Source organism: Rhinolophus sinicus, linkage group LG01 (assembly GCF_036562045.2).
Source record: "Rhinolophus sinicus isolate RSC01 linkage group LG01, ASM3656204v1, whole genome shotgun sequence".
Lineage (NCBI taxonomy): Eukaryota > Metazoa > Chordata > Mammalia > Chiroptera > Rhinolophidae > Rhinolophus > Rhinolophus sinicus.
The window spans coordinates 35,152,744-35,179,328 of record NC_133751.1 but is presented as its reverse complement, the minus strand read 5'-3'; the positions used below and the strand labels follow the sequence as shown (position 1 = coordinate 35,179,328).

At 40.1% G+C, this 26,585-nt stretch overlaps 1 protein-coding gene across 6 annotated transcripts in view; it reads left to right on the top strand.

Moving 5' to 3' along the window:
• Positions 1–11,412, top strand: part of GOLIM4 (golgi integral membrane protein 4) — a 67,489-nt gene extending 56,077 nt beyond the window's left edge. Inside the window, exons 7-14 of one of the 6 annotated variants that reach the window (XM_074327474.1) lie at positions 23–181; positions 2,359–2,694; positions 4,291–4,550; positions 5,013–5,092; positions 6,493–6,602; positions 9,330–9,497; positions 9,828–9,896; positions 11,265–11,412. In XM_074327474.1, the coding sequence (XP_074183575.1) occupies positions 23–181; positions 2,359–2,694; positions 4,291–4,550; positions 5,013–5,092; positions 6,493–6,602; positions 9,330–9,497; positions 9,828–9,896; positions 11,265–11,321 (1,239 nt within the window). In that variant the 3' untranslated portion in view covers positions 11,322–11,412. Of the gene's footprint in view, positions 1–22; positions 182–2,358; positions 2,695–4,290; positions 4,551–5,012; positions 5,096–6,492; positions 6,603–9,329; positions 9,498–9,827; positions 10,060–10,128; positions 10,281–11,264 lie in introns of those variants that run through there. The other 5 variants (XM_074327471.1, XM_074327465.1, XM_074327464.1 and 2 more) reach the window with 5 other exon arrangements.
• Positions 11,413–26,585: the final 15,173 nt, after the last annotated feature.

Genomic DNA, 26,585 nt, shown 5'->3' with positions numbered 1-26,585 from the left:
ACATTGTACAATTTATATGCAGACTCAAGTGGCAGAATATAAACAACTGAAAGATACACTGAATCGGATTCCAAGCTTTCGAAAACAAGAACCAGCAGAGCTCCAAAATATTACTCAGGTGGCACATTCTCCACAAGGGGACAGCACAGCAAGGGAGAATCCAGCCAGAGAGCCACAGGAGGTAAGCAGTGTGAACTGGTAACCCCTGGCCAGGTCACTTTTCCTGTCAAGCTGTCATCAGCTGAACTATTCTAAATATTATCAACTCTTCCTGCAGAACAGTTGTTCTCAACTTTTAGCATATATCAGAGTCCCCAGCAGGGCTGTGAAAACACAGATTGCTGTGCCCCAGCCCAGGATTTCAGTCTTAGCAAATTTAGGGTGAGGCTTGAGGATTTACATTTCTAAACTGATTGGGCTGGTCTGGAAAGCACACTTTGAGAACTACTGCTGCAGTATTTTCTTGGAAAGGCTACTGGCTGTGTCTTTATTCATGTGGATTTATTTATTTGAAGGTGTGTTATGTTTGTTTTTAAGGTTTTTTGTTTTTGTTTTTGTTTTGGTGGAGTGAGACAGTTAAATGATCATGAAGACGTTATATGAAAATCAGCCCACTCAGGTATTCAAGTTGATCTATTTGAATGTGATGCTGTGCGAGGTCTACACAGAACGTGCCACACTTTGTATTAAAAGGCCTTTATAAAACTACCAAGGGTATGAGTGTTAGTGTCATGATCCACTGTTTTGTATTCCTGTTCTTCATAAAAATTAAGCCTCGCTTAAGAGTGTGTCATGAACAGGACATCAAAAGTAGTGCCACCTGAATCATTCATTTTTAGAAGTTGTTTTATAATCATAGGCATAATAAAAACGGCAAGTGTGGTGATCTTCCCCCCTGGCAAAGTTGTCAACAATGAAGGTTTGAGAAGACTTGCCTCCAAGTTACCATTTTACGGGAGTGATGAAGTTGATGACTTCATAGGAGTCTTCAGTCCTTGCAGAGCATTTCTTCACAGACAGGTTCTGTGTCCTCCTGGACCCTTGTGCTTTGTCTGGGTCTTAGGTTATTACTAATTGAAGAAAACAGGACCAGATCACTGGCCTGGCAATTGGTATTGTCTTCTACCCTCATTTCACTACCAGTCGACCGGATTAATCTTTTCACGACTCAGATCTTCAGTTATTCCCTTGTAAGAAGTGGAGATAGTGGTTATCTGCTCCAAGGTTCCCCACAGGGATGTTGTGGAAGTAGATGATAGGTGTTTGAGAGCACTTAGCTCTCTGTAGAGAGACATTTCATATAAACCCAGCCCAGTATTATGCTAAACTTGCTAGGAATAGAGGGATGGTAGTAAAGTATACATCTCCAAAAGTTGTCATCAGCTGTCTAAGAAAGGACTTCTCTCCCCAGTTTATTTATTTATACAATCCAGTTTCTCAATTATATTCCTGCTAATTTAAGAAGAGGCCTTTATGTTTATTTCAATTAGGGGAGAGCAATCTCACCAAAGAAGATTTTTTTTTTTTTTCCTTTGATAAAGAAGGTTAGGGGTGGGGAAAGAAGTGAGAGATTTTCCTAATGGTGTTATATCTGTTTTCATGCCTCTTTTCTAAGTAATGATGATCATATAGAAATTCTGAACCTTGCAGGGAAAACTGATTTAAGTCAATCAATTTGAGATGAGGAGTATGCTATAAAAAGAGATACCATTTTTCTGTTTAGAATTTTCTGTATTAACAATATAAAATACAAAAGACTTCCTCTGGGTTACAAAGAAACACTAATACTTTAAAAAGTGCTATATTGTATCTGGTTTAATGGGCACTATTTTTAGCTAACATGGATGTCCATTAGTAAAGGCATTCTCTTTTTTTATTAGCTAATAAAAAATAAACCCAACTCATCCTCAATTTGGTCTTATCCTTTTTTTATCAAATCATTATTGAAAAAAAATTACATTGAAGAAAATTATATAAACATTTCAGCACTTGAAGTTTAAGGCTTTTTATTTTTTACTTTTTATTTTTTTGCTTTTTATTCTATGGGAAAACAGGAACTAGATTGCTTTTGAGGGAAAGGCCTACTGAGGTATGGTCACTTATAGACTTTGCTTTTAGGTTATTTGCTGTATTGTTTTTTGAGATGAAAGTTTCCTTATGTTATCTCTATTTTATAGGTGAGGTTACACAGTGAGAAGAGTTAAATGACTGCATTGTAACCATACTTTTCAGTCAGCGCTCTATATTTCTAGACTCCAGGGTTTTGCTTGTGTTGTAACCCCATAGACATGGTAATAAAGAAGTTATATCACTACTTTTGTAATAGAAGTATCATTACCAGTGATGTGCTTGGTGTAGGTGGCTCAAAATGGTGATGTGTGGCGGAAGCATGAAGCAGTGGCTGGAAGACCAGAAGAAACAAAACCTTATCCTCCCACCCAGAAGGAGGCAGACTTGCAGGCTGCAGCAGAGCTGAATCAGCAGGAAGCAGAAGCCAGAGAGCCTGAGGAGCGTCAGGTGGAGGAGGAACACAGAAAGGCCCTGGAGGAGGAGGCAATGGAGCAGGTCGGGCAGGCTGAACATCTGGAGGAGGAGCACGATCCATCACCGGAGGAGCAGGACCGGGAGTGGAAGGAACAGCGCGAACAAGGAGAAGCCACCAACCTTCTGGAAGGGCGCGCTCGTGCTGAGGAGGTACAAGGTCACCCACTTCAAGTCAGTTCCGATTGGGTTTTGCTGGCTGGGATAGGGAGTGTGCCTTTGTTTTTACATATTAAAGAGAAAGGCTTCCCCATATATGACAGTCTCTAAAATAAAAATGTGAGTGATTTCACAAAACATTACATGCACATATTTAAGTTTTCTATTGTAATGTTACTAGCAGAGTCACTCGCATACTTCAGAAAGATTTTGGAGAAAAAAGAGCGGCCACTGTATGCCTGTGTGCGGTGTCCACATGCACCGTAAGGGAGACTCATGCTCACATCCCTGTAACAGAAGAGCATAGATAAACACCTGATTGGGCACCTTCCCAGTGAGCTCAAGTCCTGTGGGCATCTTGAGGCCGAGGAAAGTCTGCTTTTCTGTGATCAAAGGTTCCTTATTCCCGTTCATTTACTCTCAAGTCGTATGTTGGCTTTTGCCCATTCGCCTTTGCGGTGGTTATGATGTTATCAAAAAGCGGATCCTATCACTTACGGATACTCCACTAAGGAGCACCGTTCACCTGTCTTTACTCAGGCTCTCCCTACTGAGCACACCCCTCTCACATAGGTAAGATTCATTAAAAAATGCATTATTTTGATAATGAAATTTCAGAAGGACTTAAAACAACACTGAATGCAGCTAGGTACCTTCCTTCCACTATCTCTCGGCTCATACCCAACAATAGACTGCCCGGTGTTTGCATAGATCCCGGTCGCCTTTCATTTATAGCTCTGAAGCTTTGTCTGGCCTCAGACTTTCCAAGACTTCAAGCTACTTAAGGCTTGAGGCTGAGAAGGTGTGAAAACCTGTTTTTCACTCTTATAATGTTGAGAAGTTAGCATCAGGAAGCCTCCTCCAGTTGTGTCCTTCATAGCTTTCTTCACTAGGTTTAATTCCCCTTACCATTCACCCTCTTTCCTTTGGTGGAAGTTGTGTGTACTTATTGGGAGATGAAGGAGAGGGCGGTGGGTCTCTCAATGGCAAGCAGAGTTTGAGAATTCCTGTATCAGATTTTCCTTTAATCAGAAGGCACTATCTTCTCATCCATTCTCTATTTCTTTGAGGAAAATTGGTTCTCTGCTTTTCCACACTAATCTGAAATTTTACATTTTTGGCTAAGTTTAACCTGAGATTGGCATAGACCTTACAGAGTTAATTAGAATGGCTATGTCTTTAACTCTTCGTTGAAAAGCCGTACCCTCAAGCTCACGAATTGCCCCAACTAGTGTGAAGTCACCAAGTTCCCACTTGTAGCAGAGCCTTTTGAACATAAATTTAATTAAGGTTCGAAATCGATTTCTTCTCTCGTGTCTTCTTCCATTTGAGAGGGAGCACATTGAACAGCGGCTTGAATGCCAGCAAATCAGGAGGATCAGGTGCTAAAAGAAACCAAAGGCGACTCAGAGAGAGTTGGGAAATAGGAAATCAAGGGCTGGGTGACCTTGGACCTAATGTTTCGTCACAGTTCATCTGGCATAGGTATTAATACACCAACCCTGCCGCCTGAGTTTGTCGTGAGAAACAAATGAAGGGAGAATCCAGAGGACCTGAATGCTCTTACCGCTCCCACTCATTTTCTCCCAGGTGCATCCCTCAGCCAAGCCAGTTACCAAATTCCGATCACTATACGAGGAGCAGCTGGAACAGCAGAGACTGGCTGCGAGGAGGGCTGAGGAGGCCCAGCGGCTGAGAGAGCACCAGGAGGCCCTGCACCAGCAGAGGCTGCAGGGACACTTGTGGAGGCAACGGCAGCAGCAGCAACAGCAACTTCTCGCCCAAGAGATGGCCCGGCAGAGGCAGGCTGGGCATGAGGAGGGGCGGCCACAGCGCCCAGAGCAGCTACGGTAGCCTTCTCATGGGCGTGGACAGCCCCATCTCTGGTTTTTAAAAGCAGATTAAACACAGCTTTGTGTATTTGTTCTCTGTGCACTTGAGGGGCTCATACTGCTCCTGTAGCTGAGACAGAACAATTACCTGAGAATTGGAATTCCAAATATTTAATTTTAAAAATAACTTTTTTTTTTCCTGCTTAAAATTCATAGTTTAGGTCTCAAAATAACCTAGCAGGTTTTGTACTAATTTTATTTTGTCGTTCGATAGGTAGTTTATCTTTCTGAAGGTCTCTTTTGAAAGTATATCCAGAATATGTATCAAACCTAAGCATATAAATTTTTTAAAGAAGTTTCTATGGCATTAGAAAAATGTTGAAAAATTTGTTTATTACTGTCTTTAAAGATAAATGACTTATGTCAAATTGTGCTACTTAATTTGTGTCACTGAGTTGATAAAATTTGTGTCCCTTGCAGGCAGCAAGCTCATTATGATGCTGTGGATAATGATATTGTTCAGGGAGCAGAGGATCAGGGCATCCAAGAAGAGGAAGGAGGTGGTGAGACTTCTTAGATGATGACTGTTTTAATAAAATTGCTTGGTAGTATGTGTCAACTCAATTATATACATATCTGAGTACGTGCAAAGGAGATTTATGTTCCACATTTCTTTTGTTGTTGTTGTTGTTGTGTTTTTCTTAATCCTCCCAAACAGTGCATATGAGTAGCCAAAATTGCCCAAGACATTTTGTTTCCTCTGTAACATTGTAGTGTAGAGAGGAAATAGTAGCTTAAGCTTTTATGTACTAAATAGTTATGTCTTGCACATTACCATGTGACTATCATCCTTTGGGAACTTCTTCACTTTTTTCCTTACCTTGCAGGTTTTTGGATTATTGCCTGAAAAGTTTCAAATTAAGTCAATAGTAGCTTCCGTTTATGGAGTGCATCTAGTATGTAATTTATCAAATATTGGTTCCTGTGATAATAGAACTAGAAAATAACTGTTTCTCTGTCAACACTAACACTTAGATAAGTGTCCTTTTCTAAAGAGTCTAAAGGAAGGTGATTACCCTAACTCCCTCTATAGCCTGTTCTGATATTTTATAGCCCTTATAGTCAAGAAATTGTTTTCCTTATGGCCCCTGTGCAGCACTTTAAGCGTTTTTGTTCCATTATCAGTAAGACTAGAGAATGGTTTGTTCTCTTCTTTATTTAATGAATCCCTAGGTGCACTTGAAACCCTATGGTAACTTATCCTGTATCTTTATTTTCTATAGGTTAAATACTTTCTATCTACTCAACCTTTACTCTTGTGACTTGTTTAAAAGTTATTTGTTCTCTCTGTATGCTCTTATCTAAATTCTCTTTCTCAAAATATTTCTTTTCAAAAAGCAGCAAGTAAATGTCTGTGTGCATATAAGTGTGTGATATATCTGTGCTGCGGCTGTCGCCCTAACTGCCATATCAGAGAATACAGGATGAGCAGTACTTGTCCTTTTTTCCACAAATGGGGTTGTTCTTTCCTTTATTTCCAGAAACAGTGTTATTTTCTTCTTTTGTTACCTTGCTATTTCCTCTGATATTGCCAAAACTTAGTTGGTAATTTTAGCAATGTCCAGTTGACTGGGCTTTCTTTTATTGAGAGAGTTTTGATGATTGTTGTTTTTGCAAAATGGGGATGGAGAATTGCAGTTTCTGTTATAAACATTTGTTTCGGAGAGTTAGAATGGTGCCACTCACACCCACATGATCTCTTTAGACAACACGGTCTGGGAAAAGGACATAATGTTAATCAGAAAAGCTGAGACATGTACCTTATGTTGAGTTAACCTCACTGGAGGACCGATTGGGTGAAACGGTCTCTGGGAAAGCTCACTGGTGACTTTTCTTTGAGTGAAAGTAAAGAATCCTATCTGGTTCATCTGGTCTGATGTTTGCTCCTTTGATTTGCTAGCCTATGAGAGAGACAACCAGCACCAAGATGAGGCAGAAGAAGACCAGGAGAATGGACATGAGCCTCAACGGCAGGGACTCCACGACACTGACCCAGAATCTGAAGTAGATGTAAGTTTCCTCTGCTCCAGTCATGACACTTGGAAACTCATAAAACACACTTGAAGGTTTATTGGACACCACGCCGCTGGCTCCCAATATGCCTGTTCTCTCATCAGTGCCAAAGGAAGGTGGCATGCATGATTATATGATATGAGCAGTGATGTTAACTGTAAACCATGGGAAGTGTGTGTGTATGATGAGAATGCTTTAAAGGTTGCTCTGGGAAAACACCAAAGGCTTCTTTGTATGAGGACTTTTAGATTAATACTATTTTTAAAAACAAAAGTAAAATTGAAAGGCATTGAAAGAGGTAGTAATTCTGAGGGATGAAAAAAACAAACAAAGGCAGATGTGGGTATTGGATAGGAAACCAGAGAAAGGAAATAATTATTATTGAGCATTGTGAGCTATCTGCTAGGCATTATGTGTGTCATGTGACTCTCTAATCTCCCAACAGTCAGTGAGCGTTTTAATATATACATGGATGAGGATGGGTATTTGAGAAGTGAAGAAAACTGTTCAAGTACCATGATGCTATAGAAAAATTAGGATTTAACTAGATATAGACCTAATAACCAGGAATGGAGTGTTTACCAAAAAAGGACCAAGACTTCCAGCTCAGCTGGGTGGTCTGGGGCCTTGGCCTTGCCAACCATTGTGGCATGCAGCTGTTGAGTGGGTGTGTTCTTGTGCTGTGTGTAGGCGGTTTTTACAACTTACTTTATCTCTCCTGTCCTCTTTTGCTAGTAAACCAACCCCGTGTTTATAAAATGTAGTCTGTACCATGCTGTGGGGCCCTGTTTTTATTGATCCAGTGGATTGAAAGGAAGCTCCATATCCTTTCTCGATTATTGTGGAGAAAGTCTTCCTGATGACGGCTTAAAGCCTCATGGATGGAAATGGCTTTTCCACTTAACTTCCATGGAGCTATCTATTGCCTGCCAGCCCCGGAATTAGCATTTTGAAAGTAACGCTGCAGGGAACCCTAGCCCTGAAATATATTCAGGAAAGCGCAAGAGCTATGGAGAGCAGGCGAGTATGAGAGAGCCAGAGAAAGTGAAAGAGCAAGGGAGTGTCCACGAGACAGGAACAGTGAGTGTGCAAAATCCTGAGTGTGTACCTGGGAGGGATGAAGGGGTGAGGAAAGGCTGGGTATTAAAGTTAGTGACATTTGGGAAATGCCGTGTGCTCGGATTACTTGACTGAAATCCTTTACTTTTCTGTCATCCAATACTTGTTCCGGAGAACACTTGGAAACAGCGGCCTTTCTACCATGTTTTCTTTTCATTAGAAATTGTTAGTCTGCTGGTCCTTGTTTTCATCTTACCTGTTTTATTTATTTTTTAATTAAAAAAAATTTTGTCCAACTTTATTGAAGTATAATTTGATTATCCAATTATTTTATTAGAGTTAAACAACCATGCCTGTTAAACTTACTATTTGGTTAGAGTTGGAACTAGTATATGTATTTTTAGGAACTTTCACAAAAGCTTTAGTATTTGATTGCTGAATTGAACGTGTTACATTTTTTTCCCTATGTTTCCACACAAATGATTGATACGTGCACAAAAAAATCCATATGACAAGATTGTGGACTAACTGGAGTTTAGTGTGAAGGTAATGATTTGTCACTCTATATTCCCAGGAAAAGTATCATTTGCACTTGAGTAAAGTGTATAGCCAGGGATGTCCAGATAATAGTTCAGCTGAGACTGCAGTGAGCTCTTGAACATGTTTAAGGCTCTGAAGTGAGTTGAAGTCTGGGGAATGCCGAATGAGACTGAACCTTACTCAGAGGCTTCTCCATCTCTGCAAAGCATTTGCTGCTTCAATTAAATGTCCTATTGGTGAGAGTGGAGCGATGGGAAAGTTCACGCAAGCATCACCATTTCTGCCCAGCTCAGGCTCTGAAATCTGAGTCTTTATGAGGACATGCATTATTTTGGAAGGTGCTTTGGGAGCTTAAGTGGAAAATTGAGATAATTCTAAAATGGATGCTGTGAAGGGCATTTGTTGAACATAGGAACTGAGAACTACTTGGGAGGTGTGGTGGGTCTTGGGAGATACTTTTCAAAATCTATTGCCAAAGATTGGGTTAGCTCGGTTCTTTTTTTTCCATTCCTGGCTATTGCAGCATCTCTCAGTGTTATGGTAATATTTGTTATGAAGAAATTTGATCCATACCAGAAATTGATCACTTACTTTTGAACTAGCCCTCCTCTTATCTCCTTCATAGGCCCTCTTCTTCAGTCCTTTCAGAGTGGGCCTCATTTTTCTTCAACTACTTTTCACCCACTTACATGTAAAGAATAGCTTGCAAAGGAAAGCTTGTCTGTATAAAAATCAACTTAACAGTGAATGTCATTACTGTTTGCCTATAGAAATCTCCCATTGTAATTATTTCTTCTACTTGGTCCTTTGTTTTTTATTAACTATTTTTCTTGTGTTTATGTAGTTATGCTTGCATTATTTGTGATAGTAAAGTTTTGAGGACTATTTTGTAATCACATGCAGACGAGATATGCAATTTCATTGTGATTCATCAGCCTGTCACAAGTAATGCAGGAGTTTTATCTGTTGACAGTGGGGTGTGTACTTACGCACCTTGGCAAGGACAGATCTGAACAATCTGGTGAAGGACGATTTCATTTTCTACCAGTGTGTGGCCTTTCAAATGAAATTGCACTAGATCCCGGGTTTTGAAGTGGTGGTTGCTTTTTATTAAAAATTTTACAGAGGGCAGCTGTGGAGGATATAAACCCAGCAGATGACCCTAATAATCAAGGTGAAGATGAATTTGAGGAAGCCGAGCAAGTGAGAGAAGAAAATTTGCCAGATGAAAATGAAGAGCAGAAACAAAGTCATCAAAAACAAGAGAATGCAGAAATGGAGGAGCATCTGGTGGTAAGCAGCAGCCACTACGGAGTGTGGTTTTAACCTGGGTATTTTAATAAAAGCCTGGTTTATGCAAAAGGTTGGTCATAACCTATGTTAACAGGAGGTTTGCCTCTTTGACTGGATTTCAGGCCATTGTATGAAGTGATGTGCCTGCTCTTAGAGAGACAGGGTGATGGACAGCCTGGGCTTTGTGTTGGGAATGATTATTTACTATTTCCTGGCCACTGAAGCATTGCAAGTACACTTTTCATGGCGGCAGGCTTCTTCCTCTTCCCAGTGTACTGTAAGACACATCTCCAGTGTCAGTAACCTGAGCCTCCCCTTTTGTTTCCACAGATGGCAGGAAATCCAGACCAGCAGGAGGATAACGTGGATGAGCAGTACCAGGAAGAGGGAGAGGAGGAGGTAGGAAGGTGGGATGCCAGACACTGAGCACACTGCTTGGTGCTTCCCGCTAACCTTCCACAAACCTCAGCAGCACCGGCTTAGACCTGTCCTCTGTGCAAATGTTCAGAAAGACTTGGGCAAGATAAGAAAGGATGGTTGCAAAAGGAAATGGGCCGTGGGACCGGAGACATTTGGTTAGAAGATAAGAAAAATGGGGTAACATTATCCTTCTCTCCGGTTCTCACCACAGATTTTGAATTAAGAAGATATTTGGCCTTCAGGAATGGTGGACTGAGATGTCTTTGAGCTTTGTAAGAATATTTTCTCCCGTCTCTTTCCCTCATAAAAGAGAGAAGAGCAAAGCTCTTCTCACTGGAGGAGTCTGGACCAACCCCTGTAACGTTCTCTGTAGACCCTGCCACAGAGCCTGCGTCACAGGGGTTCCCCATAGTATCTGCCCAAAGACACTTCACACCCTCCACACATTTAAAAAAATGTTATGCTGTCTACTTTTAGCCCCTTCCCTCCCAAGAATTTGGTATCCTAATTAAATTTAACAATAAATAAAAGGGAAAATACATAAGGAGCTCCGTTGAATACAATGCATTTGAGTAGAATTTCTTAACATTTCATTTTAGCTTGCCTTTTTTTTTTTTTTATTGTGAACTTCGGGCCTATTATTGTTGATTAGGTTTAGAGCTTCATGGTGCCACGTATGTGTAATTAATTGATGAATATTGTCAGTTGCAGCTGGTTAGTCACAGCACTCGACTGTGTGGACAACAGAAGCTCAGGACTTGGGAAAATGGTATGAATGAGGTCCAGGCCCCATGGTTAGTCTCTCTCTGGACCAATAAATGGCCCAGTAAATTCAAACTTCTGTTTCAGAGGCGTCTCTCAGCCAGGTGTCTTGCTAATGTGTAGCTTTGGCCCAAAGGGGAACCGCATGAGAGGAAGGACAAATGGCAGCCTGAACAAACCTCCGCAGCCACCCGAGACCCTGGTCAGAATACATGTGCTGGGCACTCATGTACACCGTTCCCTTCGCTAAGTCTGCTCTCTCATTCGTGTTGTATTTGTCACCCTTCAGAGCTAATGCTAAGGTTTGTGCTTACACCAGGAAAACAAAAGGATGTCGCTGTTTACCGCCAGTGGCAACATACATCTCTAGTCACGTGCACTCTGACTGGCCTGATCTTTCTGTTTTCTGTCTCTCCTTTTCCTGCTGTTTATCCTAATCAAGATCCTGAGCTGTCTTATCAGAAGAGAGCATTAGAGAAACTAGCAGCCTTGAATGTTAAGACATTTGGCAAGAAAAAGATACTCATCTGGACTTCTCTTGCAACAGCATGTCAAGACTAATATTCCTTCATTTCATTCTGTCAGATGCCAGGAATCCTTGAGGGATTAAAAGAGAAGAGGTTCACCTTGGCTTCTGTTTAAAAATTCAGAAGGGTAAACATAAAATTTTAATCAGTATTTACTGATCGTTTTTTACTTCTATATTGTATCAGCTAAGGTGGAGAGAGAAGTCCTGTGATCCAGGATCCAGAGGGATCAAGGATAGAAAGAAAAGACAGAGAGGCAAGGGGGAAGGAGAATGGTGACAAGGCAGAGGTCACCTGGGCAGCCATCCCTCAGGCCACAGCTCTTCCTCCCTCAAGTGGGCGGAACTGACCAGAGCCCTTCTCCCTGCACCCAGCCCCACGTCCTGCTTCTCTTTTCCTAGTTCCCTGCCTGGAAGTCCTGTGTTTGGCTTCTCTGTTCCCACTTTGTAACCCTCTCTCACATAGGCTGCAGGTGGCTACACCCTCGCATTTAGGACTGTTGCCTTGTGAACTCTCAGGGAAAGCCCAGCACGCCCATCCTCTTCCCTGTGTAACTTTCTTCTCTGTCCCCTGAGCGTCCCTTGTTCAGGCTGTGTCGTATTTTTCTGGTAGTTCCTGAGATGACGATTATTGGATCTCCCCACCTCTTTCCATTGTTCCCAGTTCTTCCCTTGATTAGGGAGGACGAGAGTGGTTCCTAAATACCATTCAAGGACTAGTAATAGTCAGAGATAAAGTTCTCAGTGGGCTGCAGCAAAATGAGAAAAATAAAGAGGAATGCGAGAATACATACTGTGCTGTTTCTAAGTGACGTGTATGGGACAGCATTGATGGGGGCATTGTGAAAACCATAAAAGACTACGCAGTGTACGTCCTTCTTGTCTCCATTAAGCCTGAGAGTCTTCCAGCTGCCCCAGCTGAGCACTGGGATGTAATGTAAGGCTCCTGTCAGGTCCCCACCCTTCTCGGCCATGGTCAAACTGACTTCCATCGGCTTTGCTCCTCGGGAAGCAGCTTCGCATCTTGCCAGGGCTATTCCTATCGAGAGGTACAGCCCGTCAGACTTGTAACTTGTAACTCTGAGAGGAGAGGACTCAAAACAAGTGATTCTGGTCCATTTGCAGTGTCCCTACCCCTACCTTCTTTTATCTTAGTGCAGCAGTGTTACTCGTCTCAGATGCTGTTAAGAAGCATTCATTGTTTGTTGTTTGGGATCGTTCGAGTGAAAGATATTCGTGTGGTGATCCTGTCTTCCTATTACTTACGTCCCAGATTTCTTATCTACTTATGAGCAAACAAGGCAGATTATGACATTACCAAAAGTGTTATGTGCTTTAAAATTATTTAAGTGTTCAAAAAATAGATATAAATGACTGCTTGAAAAATCTTAGTGTTCAGTGTCTCCAGTATAACTGAAAATGGATTGGTCTGAACACTCATGAGAGACAGCGAGCATGAGGTTGCTTGGCTACCTCCAGTAGAGCTGCTGGCCTGTGCATCACCACGTCAGGAAGCTGCCAGATGGCACCCACGCCTGTGAGACATTACTCAGCAAGCACTGGTGCCGTCGCTGTCGCTGATGGTGCTGAAGGCCTTTCCTTGCTCACGTTCCATCTGCCTGTTTGGATCCTAGTATTTGTGACTAGGTTCGGCTCTGGTTCCTGGCGCATCCCCGAACATCTCTGATACGTAAAAGGAAGGCATCAGTACACACCGGGACGGGGTACCAGCTAACGCCCATTTCAGACTCAGCACTTCTGTTTTCTTTTGTTTGGCGACTTTTATTAAACGTTGTCACATCCCATAGGGAACATTTGTAAAATGCCTAAAACCTTAGATTTCAGTGAATAAAAATGAGTAATGAGGAGCGGTGTTGGGAAATCGTTAACAAAATGTTTGCGTCATCTTTAGCAGGATACTAAAGACGGTCGAGTGTGGAAAACATAATGGGTGTGTTTACATTATAAAAAGAGTAACATTTGGCTTCTGGTTATTAGTATAAGCATATTTTAAAATTCGAAACTCCATATCATTTTATTCCTTTTCAGTAATGCCTTTAAGATGAGTTTGAATTACTTTGGCCCCAAACGTGAAGAATATATTACTAGAATAATGTGTATCTGTAGATCTGAAAAAAATGCAAAATTTTCATTTTTGACTTTCTAAAGAGTAATTTAAATCAGTGCTTCCTACCTCAGCTTATATTGATGTCTGGTAAACAACCTAAATTTTCAACAACAGATCCCAAGAGAAGAGACAAAAGAATTTGTGAAAAGGGTATTTATCTCTCTAGCCAGAGATATTCCAGCCAGTATCCATTGTCCCTTAAGTGAATGGCTCTCTGTCTTTGTGGCTAAGAATCACTTTGGAGAGGGTGTGAAAAATACAAATTCCTGGATCAGCCCTTACCCTTGCGTACTTTCATCTTACTTGTGGTGACATGTAGGAGTCAGAGTTTTTCTCCGGGGGGGGGGGGGGGGGGGGCAGCTGATGGTGAGAAGCAGTCCTAAGACAGGTGGCGGCAGCAGGTGGGCTTCGGGAAGTCTGAACTTCCTGAAACTGCTGTGCAAAATGATGTGGATCAATGCCCATTTGCTAAACTTGCGAACCAAAGTCTTAAAAGGGTCCATGACTCCCTCTACTATGCACATACAACACAATTCAAAAACGGTGATTCCTATCCAACTCTTTTATTTTACAGGTAAGAAATTTGAGCTTCACAGAGTTTAGCTAAATTTTCGAAGGTCATCCAGCTCGTTATTGTTAGAACTGTGATTCGAGCCATTAGATTTTAAACGACTATAATTAAGTATACCAAGCACGGTAACTAAATAGTTGGTATGGGCAATTTCTTTAGAGAAGTTTGTGAATGCAGAAGGAATAATGGGATTAGAAAGTCACCGTTTTTGTAACCCTTAATTAAAACAATTGCTTTAAGAGGAATCATCAGCGGATGATGTCACTAGAATGAAACGTCAGGGAATTTTGCCGTGGAGGGATCAGGCTGTCACCATCTGCGCTTACTGACTGATCATCCTTAGTCTCACTAAAAATGGGACAAACATTATGTGCCTCCTGTTGAGATGAAAATAGGAAATCTACAGCATCACCTCTGAAAAACCCTTGCTTTGAAAATTAAATTGAATATGAATTCATTCAAGCCATAAGCTAACTTGCTTTTATAAGAAATGTGGAGGCTAAAGGAATGAGTTAAGTGATGCATCAAAGAAGCACTTAAGTCCAGAATATGGGTCTTTCTATAGGACAGTGAATCTATAGCATTAAAGTCAAAAGAGGGGAGCAGAACCTGTTAGGTGTGGCCTTTGTTTGGCTCATGATTAGAACAAACCAAGTGTAAATAGACATTTTTAAGACAATCAGGAAAATATAAGTGTGGACTAAATATTAGATGATAGCATGGAATTATGCTTATATAAAAAAGTCTATTGTATTTAGATGTATACTGAGATGAGTAGGGGTGAAATTACATGATGTCTAGAACTTTCAAGAATAATTCCTCACAAAATAAAGAAAAGCAATAGGTGATAGAAGTGTGGCAACATTGAGATGACTTTTGAATCTTGGTCATGGCTAGCAGGAGTTCATTGAATTATTTTCTTTATTTGCGTGTGCTTAAAATTTTTTATAATAAAAACAAATGACTCTGTTGTTTATACAGCCAGGGGAGTTTTAGAACCATGGTTTTTGTCCAGTTTTGTCTGATCCATAATCTGTGTTAGGGGACTAGTAAGGAAGGTCTTATTGGAACACAGCCATGTTTTTGTTTACATATTGTCTGAGGCCACTTCTGAGCTACAGTGTAGAGCTGGGTAGTTGCTACACCTTATGGCTGCGGAAGCCTGAATATTTACTATCTGGCCCTTTACCAAAAAGGTGTGCAACCCTGATTTCTATATTCTTTCCACCAGACTACAGTTTCAAAGCAGTCGTCTCAACCCCAACTAAGCCATGTTTAGTGTTCACTAGTATATTTTCATTATTAAGGCCATAGAAGATGTGTCTGTCTGTTCAATGAAATCAACTGGGAAACTATAGCAATTTAACGATGTTTCCATTAGTTAGAGCTTGATAGAGTCTGACATAAGTGCTTCATTGTCTTCATGCCGACATCCTGGAGAATGCTGTTATGAGATTCTGTGACTACGGGCAGAGCGTTGTCATGGACCACAGATGGAGCCTGCCTCCCAGTGTGACAAGTGTGCCTTCTCTTCAGCTTGCCCGACCAGGACATGTGAATACCAAAGATGCTCTATGCCTCTGTGCCCAGAATGAATTTATTGTGTACGAATGTTTAGGGGTTTGAGTCCAGCTGGCATCGGGCTGGTTAGAGAGGTTCATGAAGGCTCGGCTCTGTCTAGGGAATCTTTGCAGGGTCATCTTTGTAGGCTCCTAACAGGCCAGGTTCACTCGACCACTTGTGTGGCGGGTTGTGGTTCATTCCTGTTGCACTTGGGCTGGATACCTTGAGGCAGCCCTCAATTTGTTGCTCCATAATTAGAACACCTGCATACCTCCCTTCTCTTGTCTATTTCTGGGAAGTTTAATACTCGCCCCTGCCCCACAACAACAACAACAAATTTTGTGTGTTATTCAAGATTTACTCTACACTACTGACCTAGGGGAGATCAGGTTTTCTTTTGGTACCAGGACAGTACATTATGCTTAATTGATGGTCAGCAATTGTTTTGAAATTATTCAAATGACTTAAAACTTCTGGCGTACAAATGGTTTTCCAAATAGTTATGTTGGAAACAACATTGATTTTGTATATATTTCAACTTGTTACTTTTCTACTAATTTCCAGATGTTTTGCTGTTAGCCTTTGATAAAATACAGGATTTCAAAATAGGGAATACTGCAGAAATGCTGTGCAAATTTTAAGGAGAATGGCCAGTTTACTACTTTGTTGCCTTTTCGAGGTCCTTATGTATAATTCTGATAGAATTTTAATCAGTCTGTATCGCTGGAATAAGATCTATGTACAGAGTGCCATACAGTTGAAAAGCCATTTTTTTAATCAAGACATGGTTTTTCGGACTCTTCAGATTAGTCAGAAAAATGTTTGGCTTTACTTAAAATTACAGCTGTTCTTCAAAGGAATTAACTTTAAAAGTAAGATAGTACTGAAATTCATGTGAGGGCGTTCTGGACTTAGACATTTCAGTATGCAAACAAGGTATGACACATCAGTGTATTAACCTTTTTGAAGGACTGACCTCTTGTTTAACAACTAATTTAGTATGTATAGGTGGTGGTTTTCTAAGTGAGCACCCATTCTGTTTTTTTTGTGTTTTTTTTCTGAAGTCACCTAGTGATATCCTTGTTTCAGTATCTAGTTCTCTACAGTAATGTATATGTATTTCACCTGTAGGCTCTGTGTCTCAATATTGTAATCACTTTGACGACAAGTGTGAATATGAAGGCATACCAAATTGTATAATTGAATAGGATTATTTTTCAAAAACTATATGATGAAATACATAGGGTGATATGATAGACCCTCATGATTTTTCTGTTTTCTGGGATCGGGTCTGCATTATGTCCACATATAGGTATTTTAATGATTATGGATTGTAATAATCCCTCAAAGATGTTAAAACAAAAATTCTCTTTGGGGGGATAGAAACATATTTCAGTCTCAAGCATAAAGATTTTTAAAAAATATTTAGAATTAGGTTATATAATTCATGTGTGTGGTTTTGTAATACTCTCAAATTAATAAAAACACATTTCAATTTCTACCATTGTATGAATGTAATTTTATTTTCTAATAACCGCACTCATGTAATGGTTTTGATTGTCCCAGTTGAGTGAATATGTATGTATGCATAGGAATGTTATGTTCAAATGTATTTTAGATTTTTCAATAATCATGAATCAAATCTTCCCTTCATGTATAAAAACCCTTTATGTAATGTAAAATGTATAATATTGTACATAATATTAAGAATACAATTATTTTGGTAAATTAGTTTGTATTTTTAATGTCCCAGTTGCAGTATTTAATTATTTGAAACATTGAAACTTGATAATAGTTAATAAAGCTATAAAAAGCAAGTGGTAAATTTTTTAAAGTATGTGATTTCTTAATAGCTTCTGATTTTATAACTTTTTTTTGTTCTTTTTCATCAAAGGAAAAAAAGTTACTAATACATATTAATGAATTATAAAATGCCTTTCCAAACCTGTTCTTATTTTCCTCATCTTTTTCTCTACTTAGATTGCTATGTGATATTTTTCCCCTGTCTTAAAGAAAGAGCTAAGAAATTTTATTTGAGCTTGTTCTGGGAAGAAAAGAGAAATAGGTACAGAAATATAAGAGTGTCACACGTGCGTACAAAATAAACAAAAAATCCCTATTAAATGCCCTCTAGGAAAACAGTAATCACAAACCATACTGCTCTGTATGGCACCGAGTAATAGGGCCATTTTAGCTCATGTTTAGAGGAGAACTAATCACCCAGAGCTGATCTACATTAATGAGATGAGCAGAAATAAAATGTCACTTGTATTTATCTTGCCAGTTAATCTGTGACTGTTGGTGCAACCAATAAGTCAAAGGATTCGGAACCAGTGACATAATGAGAAAGAGAAAAAAAGGCACATTTGTTAAGGGACAAGGTTCTTTTGTAGGTTCTTTTGTAGCTTTAAAAGAAACTACATTAATTAGTACAAACATAATGACTAGACATTTGTAAGTGTGTGAAAAAGATCTAGGAGTAAGAGTATAATCTGAGCCACATGTAAGTCACAGTAACTCACTTTATAAAGGAAAATTACATTTATTGAATAGCTTCATAGGACAAGGCACTTTATTCCTGTAGTGCTCCTTTGAGGTTGATGGAATCTTCCCCCACTCTCAACTAAAGCAGTTTCTTCTAGAGCATTTGACGTAGTTTAACTGCTTTGAGTTCTTTGTTTTGCTTTCGGTTCTCTTATTACGTTGTACATCCATGCTATGGCATGTTGAACAACTATTTTAAAAAAATGAGGTCAATTTCTATTCTTGAATTATCTTCTTTTGGCTTCTGTTGTACTGTCTGTTCCTAGTTTTCTTACCATCCTGGCTACTGTTTCTTAATCTTTTTTGCGGGTTTTCTTCTTATGCTGGCCCCTTAAATGTCTGTGTTCTTCAGGTTTTGTCCTAGGGGTCTGCTCTCTGTTTAGACCTCTTCCCACCTATGTCTTAGACACATGTCTCCTAATCCATCTCTTCAGCCTAGCTTTCTATGACCCATTCTACCTTAAATTTATAATTTTCAAAGCTGAATTTACCTTCTTTACCACCTAAAACCTACCTCTCTTTCTAGGTTCTATAGCTCAATTCACTAAGTTTACACAAACAAGAACAAAGTCTGTCCTTGATTCTGTCTTCTTTCTCTGCAGATGCTCCTAAAATATCTTTAAATTTGCCCTTTTCTCTCCATCCCACTATCCTGGTTCAGGCCCCTGTTATCTTTTACCTGGACCAATGTAACAGTCCCCTAACTTATCATTACTGGCTCCTATCCCTACAATTTGTGCGAATGTGATCTTTCTAAAGTTAACACCAACCCTGTCCCACTGTAAAATGATTTAATAAAATTGCTATTGTACATGGGACAAATTCCAAACATACTAATATGACCTAACAATTTTTCATGATCTGGCATCATCTTAACCTCTTCACCCTTATAATTTATAGTCTAAACTGAATCATAATAAATGTGAGTCATCTTTATCAAGCACATTTCTCTCCTAATGTCTTAGTAACCGACCCTGACCCCTTTCCTTGCAGTAGTTGACTTAAGCAGAGCCAATAACACTTCTCCATGTCCTTGGACCAAGTGATTGATTCACGATGGACACGTGGCTCGAAACACACCAATCTGATTTATTCCCTGGGATTTTTTTGTTGGAGGGCAATCCTACATGGTGTTTCTACATATCTTGTGATAGCTTTTCTCCTCGACTATCTTTTCAAGGATACTTGCCTGGCAAACAGCTAGAAGCTAAAGCTAGTATCTCCCTCTAGGTCAGAGGGCATATTTATTCCCTGATTAGGATAATAAAGAAAGTTTCCCCGTGGGGCAAAGATGGAACAGGTTTGCTAGCAGTCCCTTTATAAGATTGAGAGTTTCCTAAGATCAGGAATTCTCAGCTGTGATACAAGCCAACTGTGAGTGCAGCACCCACCTGGGATGCCCCACATTCTCCCCAGGACACCCGGGGACCAAGGGGGAACTATGTGAACGTGAAGCTCACAGTGCCTGCTCTGCAATGAGAAATCTTTGTCTCTGAGCCAGCAGTCCTCTACCTGGGGCAGGCTAACTTGTTAGCTTGTAAGGTGGGTACAATCTTAAACCTTTCATACTCAGTTGATATTTTTGCAGGCTGGAGCAAATGGAAAATAGCACCTCTCTTTCCAATGGCAAAGCTACTGTGCTATAAATTCAGGACAGCTGGTTTCTATTTTCTCAGTTGCGTGGAGAAAATAGTCTCTAGAAGTAGAGAACAACCTAACCCACAAAGACAAGCAGAAGGCAGAGACAAAGATGCAGTATTTTCAGTCTTTGTATCTTGCCATTCTGGATGCCAGCCAAGTCCACTTGTAGGTTGGTTAATTAGTCAATATATTCTACTTTTTCATTTGAGCTAGTTGGAAATGGATTTGTCACTTGCCAAAAGATTTCTGACTAATACTGTGTTTCCCCAAAAATAAGACATAACCAGAAAATAAGCCCTAGCATTATTTTTTCAGGGAAACACGGTACTTGAATAACATTCAGTTCCTTTAAATCATCTTGCTCTCTTGTATCATGGTAAATTTGCTACCTATTCTCCCTAGAAATACTCTTCAATCCCCACTCACTCTTTTCTCCTTGGCCTGGCTCTTGGCTCTAGGCCTCACCTTAGATACCAGTTCCTCTGGGAAGAGTCTACCACTCGACTCCCCACCACCAGCCCCAGCCTAGTTTGGATTCCTTTTCTATGTCCCCCTATTGTAGCTCATATTTCCTGTCGTAGTACTTACCACAGTGCATGGAAACAACTATAAACTTGTTTATCCTCTCTTTGCCGTATCTGTTCTATGAAGGTGGAGATCTTATTTCTCTTATTGTTGCATCCCAAGCACTGATACCTTCCATAAATATTTACTAAATGGACATCTTACAGTGTTCATCTATAAAATGAGAATGTTGAGTATTTTAATATCATGTGATGCTTTGATTAAGTGACAGCTATGATTTCTTCCCAGGTGTATCTGATTCTGATGTTAATTCCAAACATGGCCAGGCTTGTATGGGTCATTATCCAGTGTGGCATATTCTGAGTTTCACATATTAAGAAGGTGTGTCTTAAATTCTGCAAAAACAAATCTAATGGGAGTTTAAAAAAAAGAAAGAAATCTCAGCCATCGGGTTTTGAGGAAGAACCAAGACATTGGGATTATTTGACCTGAGAAAGATACGGACAAAGGAAGATAACTTTGTATGCCTGTCTTCTTTGAAAACATTAACTATAGCCTGAAGAATAATGAAGTTCTTGAGAAACAGGTGAATGGAGTTGTGCAATCTAGAGAGGTTTTCAAAGCAGAATATATTAGATAATCAATTATAACTCAGAGGCCTGCCTAAGGCAAGGAATAGTTGCAATATCCTCTTTGAATTTCCTTGGCTCTCGTGACTTCTGTGGGAGGGCCAGTTTGTGTGGTCAGGTAGGCTGTGTGTTTATCCACTGGTTGTCCTTTTGTCTGCACACTATTTCCTCTTCTCCTCTTCATGTGCAGAAAGACCTGACCCTTCAAACACAGGGGTAGACCCCTAACCAGTCAATGTACTCCACCTTCTGAGCTTTGTATACTGAGGCTGGATAAGAGAAATGCTTTCTGGCTGCTCTGGTGATGGCAGGAAATATACATTTGGAACTGCCAGAAGTTATACTTTTTTGACGTGGACAAAACCCAGTTGCAGCAAGAAAGAATAAAACCAACACAGAAAAGGGGACAGAATTAGGGCCTAGGGGGAGGGGTAAAATGTGGGAAAGGGAGGGAGGCAGAGACAGAATAATAAAGAGAATGGCATTTAAATTCCCAGGTTGAGATTTCCTTTTATTTTATTTGCCAATAAATCTGCCTTTTTTTTTTTTTTTTCTTAAGCAAGTCTGAAGTTCTCTTCTATCACATACAACCTAAAATATACTGACTGACTTCAGCATTATGTTTTTCTTTATGGGGCAGAACAACAGTAGGGTGAGAGGAAATGCTTTTATTAACTTTTAGTCTTATTGCCCTAAATGTAGCAATTTTTAATAAATAATGACATTCTTGTTTGCCAATCTCTTGATCATTGTTTTCTCTTGGATATGTCTTTAAGGCCCAGATAATCTGTAACAAAACTTTAGAGATTATTGTAATAAAGTTAAAATACTCATATATCTCCATTCTTTAGTCTACACTAAGATTGACAAAGGCAAACTCTTTTACTAGAAGGTCCAGATAGTAAATCTTTTAGTCCTTGTGGGCCATACAAGCTCTTTGGAAACTATTCACTCTGTCGTCGCACTGTGAAAGTAGCCAGAGACACTATGTAATGGAATGAACATGGCTGTGTTCCAATAAAGCCTGATTTACGTAAACAGAAAGCATGCCAGATTTGGACTGTAGACTGCAGACACCTGTTCTATATGATCCAAGTGCTTGCTGTAAAAACAATGATGTCAACAGAAAATAGAGCACTTTGAGCTCTTTAGGCATCAAGGCTTTCTAGTTATTTCCTATAAACCTTTCTATTTTAAGTTGGCAAGCACTCAACATTATCTTAGCTGCTGCATATGTACACTCTTTTAAGTAATTGGAAATAAAATACTTTTGTCCTTTAACATCTTGGCTGACCTTGTTCTCACCATTCCCTATACGGTACTAATGGAGCTTGAAATTAAATGTCATTTCTGTTTATCTGTTAACACATACACAGCATTCCCCATAAAGCACATGTCTTTTAAAGTACTGATTCATTGGAAAACATGGGTTTGAGCAACATGAGATAACTTCTTTTGGTCTGGTATGTTCTTTCTCCTTTTAAGAAAACTTAAGGTAGGAGAACAAATTATCATGGCTGCCCATTAATACATTAACAATAATCAAATTTGTGATCTCAACTCTGAGAGTTTTTTGGGTTCTGTTGGTATCTGATTCTTGTTAAGTTTATTCATCCTAGTGGAATTAGATTTTTTCCCCCTAATGGCAATTAAAGTACCTTTTACATTCCCTTAACCCTGATCAATTATCTTCTGTAGTGGTTTTAAGATTTGTCCACAAATTCTTTGATAGTCTTCCCTTCAAGAGGGGGAGTCTAGTCTCCTTTCCCTTGAGCATGAGCTAGACTTAATTACTGGCTTCTGACAAATAAAATTAAAGGGAAATGATGGTGTGTGACTCAGATATGAGGTCATAAAAGACCATGCAGCTTCCACCATGCATTCTCTTAGAAGCCAGCTACCATGTCAGGAGGACGTTCAAACATGATGCACTTAGATTGAGACCTACATCCATGTGGGAAGAAATCGAGGCTTCTGGGCAACAGCCTGTGAGGAACTGAGGTCTCCTTCTAGCAGCCACGTGAGCCCCAAGTAAGCCACCGGACTACAATGTGATTGTAACGTCATTAGAAATCCAGAGCCAGAACCACCAAGATAAGCCTTCCCGGATTCCTGGCTCACACAACCTTAAGACAATAAATGTTTATTCTGTTAGGTTTTGGAGCAGTAGGTCACACGGCAGCACATAACTAATACATCTTTAGAGTGGAGAGGCCAGTGGTGAAGATGATGTGTAGCCGCAAGGGGTAACTGGGCATCTAGCCAGGTGCTCTGTTGGAAGCCAGCCTAGAGGTGCTGGTGAGGGAAAATGGAGTTTAGCCTAATGAGGTGAATCAATTTAAGCCACATTTATTGGTTTGACATTATTAGATTCTTTTTGACAGATATTAGTAGCCTCTAATAAAGTGGTTCACACACCTGGGGAATTTCTAAAGTAGTGACACCTGGGTCTTACTCCCACAGACTCTGAATTAATTCCACGAGGGTGTTGTCTGGTCATCAGGATTTTAAAATTTCCCCAGGTGTTTCTAATGTGCAGCTAAGATTGAGGACTACTGTTTTATAAGTTAGAAGTTGGAAAGAGTAATATGCCCTCCCCAACATCTCTCAACCAGATGGTAAATTACAATGAAAACAAGTCTCAGACCAAATTTGCAAAGCAAATATTTACAGGCAAGCAGAAACTGATATTAAACTTTTCTGAAATCTCAGTGAATCACAGATGCCTCTCTTAGGCATTCTAGACAAGAACAAGGCATGAAGAATATGGTCAGGACAGACCTCACCGTACTCCAGGAACAGATGTCAGCGAAACTTCTGGTCAGATTCTGTGCCTGACAGTCTGCCCTTAAGAGGCTCAAGTCCTTCTACGACGGGTACTGGGCTCCCCAGCAGCTCAAACTGCTTTATGGGAGGGGATAGGTGCCTGTGCAGGACTTCCTCCAGCTTACCCACATATTTTGAACACCAATCATTTCTAGAATGAAAAACATAATGTTCTCTTTAACATCCACCATGCTATCTAACAAAACACTTTGTGTTGGTTTGAGCTGAAGAAAGTAGATCTTGTGATAGCAGCCTCTCAAATGAGGGCCCTGATGCGAGAACCTATTGTGCAGCCTTGGATGCAGAGTAGAACCCCAGAAGAAACATTTTAAAGAGACCTCAGCCCCGACTTCAGTCTAATTAAGTAAGAAAGTCTGAGGGCATAGCCTGGGCATTGGTATTTTTTACAAGCCTCTCAACAAATGGTGATTGCCAGGGGTTACAGTGGTGGGGAGGTGTGACCCTAAAGGGGAAGCACACACAAGGGAGGTGAAACTCTTCTACATTCTGTTGCACAGATCTATGCATGTACGAAGGTATGACAATTAAGTTCATGAACTCATCCTAGAAAAAGTGCTACATACCTCATTGCTGAATATCACTACGGTCACCTTCGAAGTACTCTCCTTGGGAAGCTATGCACCAATGCCAGCGCCTAGTCTACCTTCAAAGCAATTTTGGAACTCTTTTTCTGGAATGGCCATCAGAGCTGTCATCATATTCCTCTTGATGTCCTGAATGTCATCAAAATGTCTTCCTTTCAATATTTCCTTTATCTTTGTGTAAAGAAAGAAGTCATTGGAGGCCAGATCAAGTGAGTAAGGAGGATGTTCCAATAGTTATTTATTTACTGTCTGTAAACTCCCTCACAGACAGTGACATGGAGCTGGTGCATTGTCGTGATGCAAGAGCCATGAATTGTTGGCGAAAAGTTCAGGTCGTCTAACTTTTTCATGAAGCCTTTTCAGCATTTCCAAATAGTAAACTTGGTTAACTGTTTGTCCAGTTGGTACAAAGTTATAATGAATAATCCTACTGATATCAAAAAAGGTTAGCAGCATTGATGCAATAAAGTTTGCGAACTTAATTGTCAGACCTCATATTCACACTCATAGCATTGTACAACAAAAGGGGGGGAAGCTCAGTCTTAATGTATGATAATTTAAAAAATAAAATATCATAACTATTAAATTATTTTTAAAAACTTCAGATGTTTCCAACATACTGCCAGGGCTGGGTGTCCATGAATCAGATGATTTCAGGGGCTGATTCACCATCTGTGAGACCTACATTCATAGGGCACTGCCAGCTTTTAAGTCCTAAGGTAACAAACCTCCCCTAACCACACAACATATACACACACACACACACACACACACACACACACACACACACATATGTATATGCACACCACATTGTCTATATTGAAGTATTTTAAAGTAAATTATAAATACTGTAATAGTGAGATATAGCTGTCTTGCCAGATTCACACTGGAGAAGTTCAGAATATTGCAGTGGGGAATTCCATGAATCACTAGTGATATTAATCTCTGCTCTCAGAGAAAAAAACCTATATTGTAATTGCTTTGCCTCAAAACAATGTTTCTCAAACCCATAAACTGTGGTTTTTATAGCATAACAAAGAATCCCAAAAGGAGAATAGTTCGGCAGTTTAATTAGTTTCATTTCTGAGTAGGAACCCAGGAAGAAAGAAATACACATCGTATCAGAAAACTGTGCATGAATCTGTGTATATATTATTATAAAAATGAAATAAAAGCTTCAGGAAGCAATTTGTACCTTTCCTATTTTTATTCTATTTCATTTTAGTGTTGGTCATGACTCAGTATCTTGACATCATGATGCACTAATGTTGAGAAAATCAGTTAAAATATTCTGGGAGACTACAGCGAGGTGTCTACGCATCTTCCTGCATGGGGCAGGGAGACAGGCAGGAGTCGGATGCCTGGCAGCACCAGTCTCTAGCTTTCTGCAGTTAGACAGGTTTCTTGATCTTTGTGTGTCTCCATCTGGACATCACGGCAACAGCCTTCAGGTGGTGGTTGGGATCACTGCACCCTCACCTGACACACCCAACTCCTACATTTCTCTTCCCTTCCTCTACATTTAAATTAGGAATCGCTGAGAAAGAGACTGGACATGGAAACCCTGAACCCTTTCCTAGCTTGGAGGCCAGAAGCCTGGACCTGAATTTCTTGTCTTTGTCCTTTGAATGGTATTATGTAGTATCTAGGTCTTCACAGAGCTTTCAACATATAGTATAGTCAAAGCTCTTAAAAGCAGTGTGACTTCTTTAACCTCCAATGATTTGGGACATTCTGGTTGGAGGCAGAAAAATAAGTTCAGCAGTTGTTCTGGCCAAAGAGGACTAAGATCTAAACTGATCTTCCCCATGCACATCCTGACTTTAAAATAACCAGGAAAGTTTCACTTATGGATTTGCCTTATGGAAAACCAATACTAGATGAAGAAAAGAGGAGATGATTATCCTAGTTATGGAAAAAGATGTACAAACAGTCTCAATGGAAGGGCATGGCCTCCTGAACAGGCATATGCTGTTTTCCTTGCCACGGGTTGAATTCCTCACCACTAACTCACCTTCAAGGAGTTCCAGGGCATCTGAGGACCTGAAAAAGGAGGTAGAATTTATTCAGCTATCCACTAGGGCACTTTCTAAAACTTTAGAGATGCAGGGGGAAAAAATACACTCTATGTACAGAAATACAAATCGTGCAAAATGCAAGTGAGTACCAAGAAATAAAATCACAAGACAAAGCAGCTACCTTATTCAGCTTCTGGATTCTGTTACTTTGGGCAGGGGCAGGGAGGGGTGTTGTCCCGTGGCAGCCAGGCCTGTTGCTTAGTCACAACATGGACAGCAGTTCGAATTCACGAACGTCTGCTGTTTAACCCAGTGTCTATTCTATCCGAG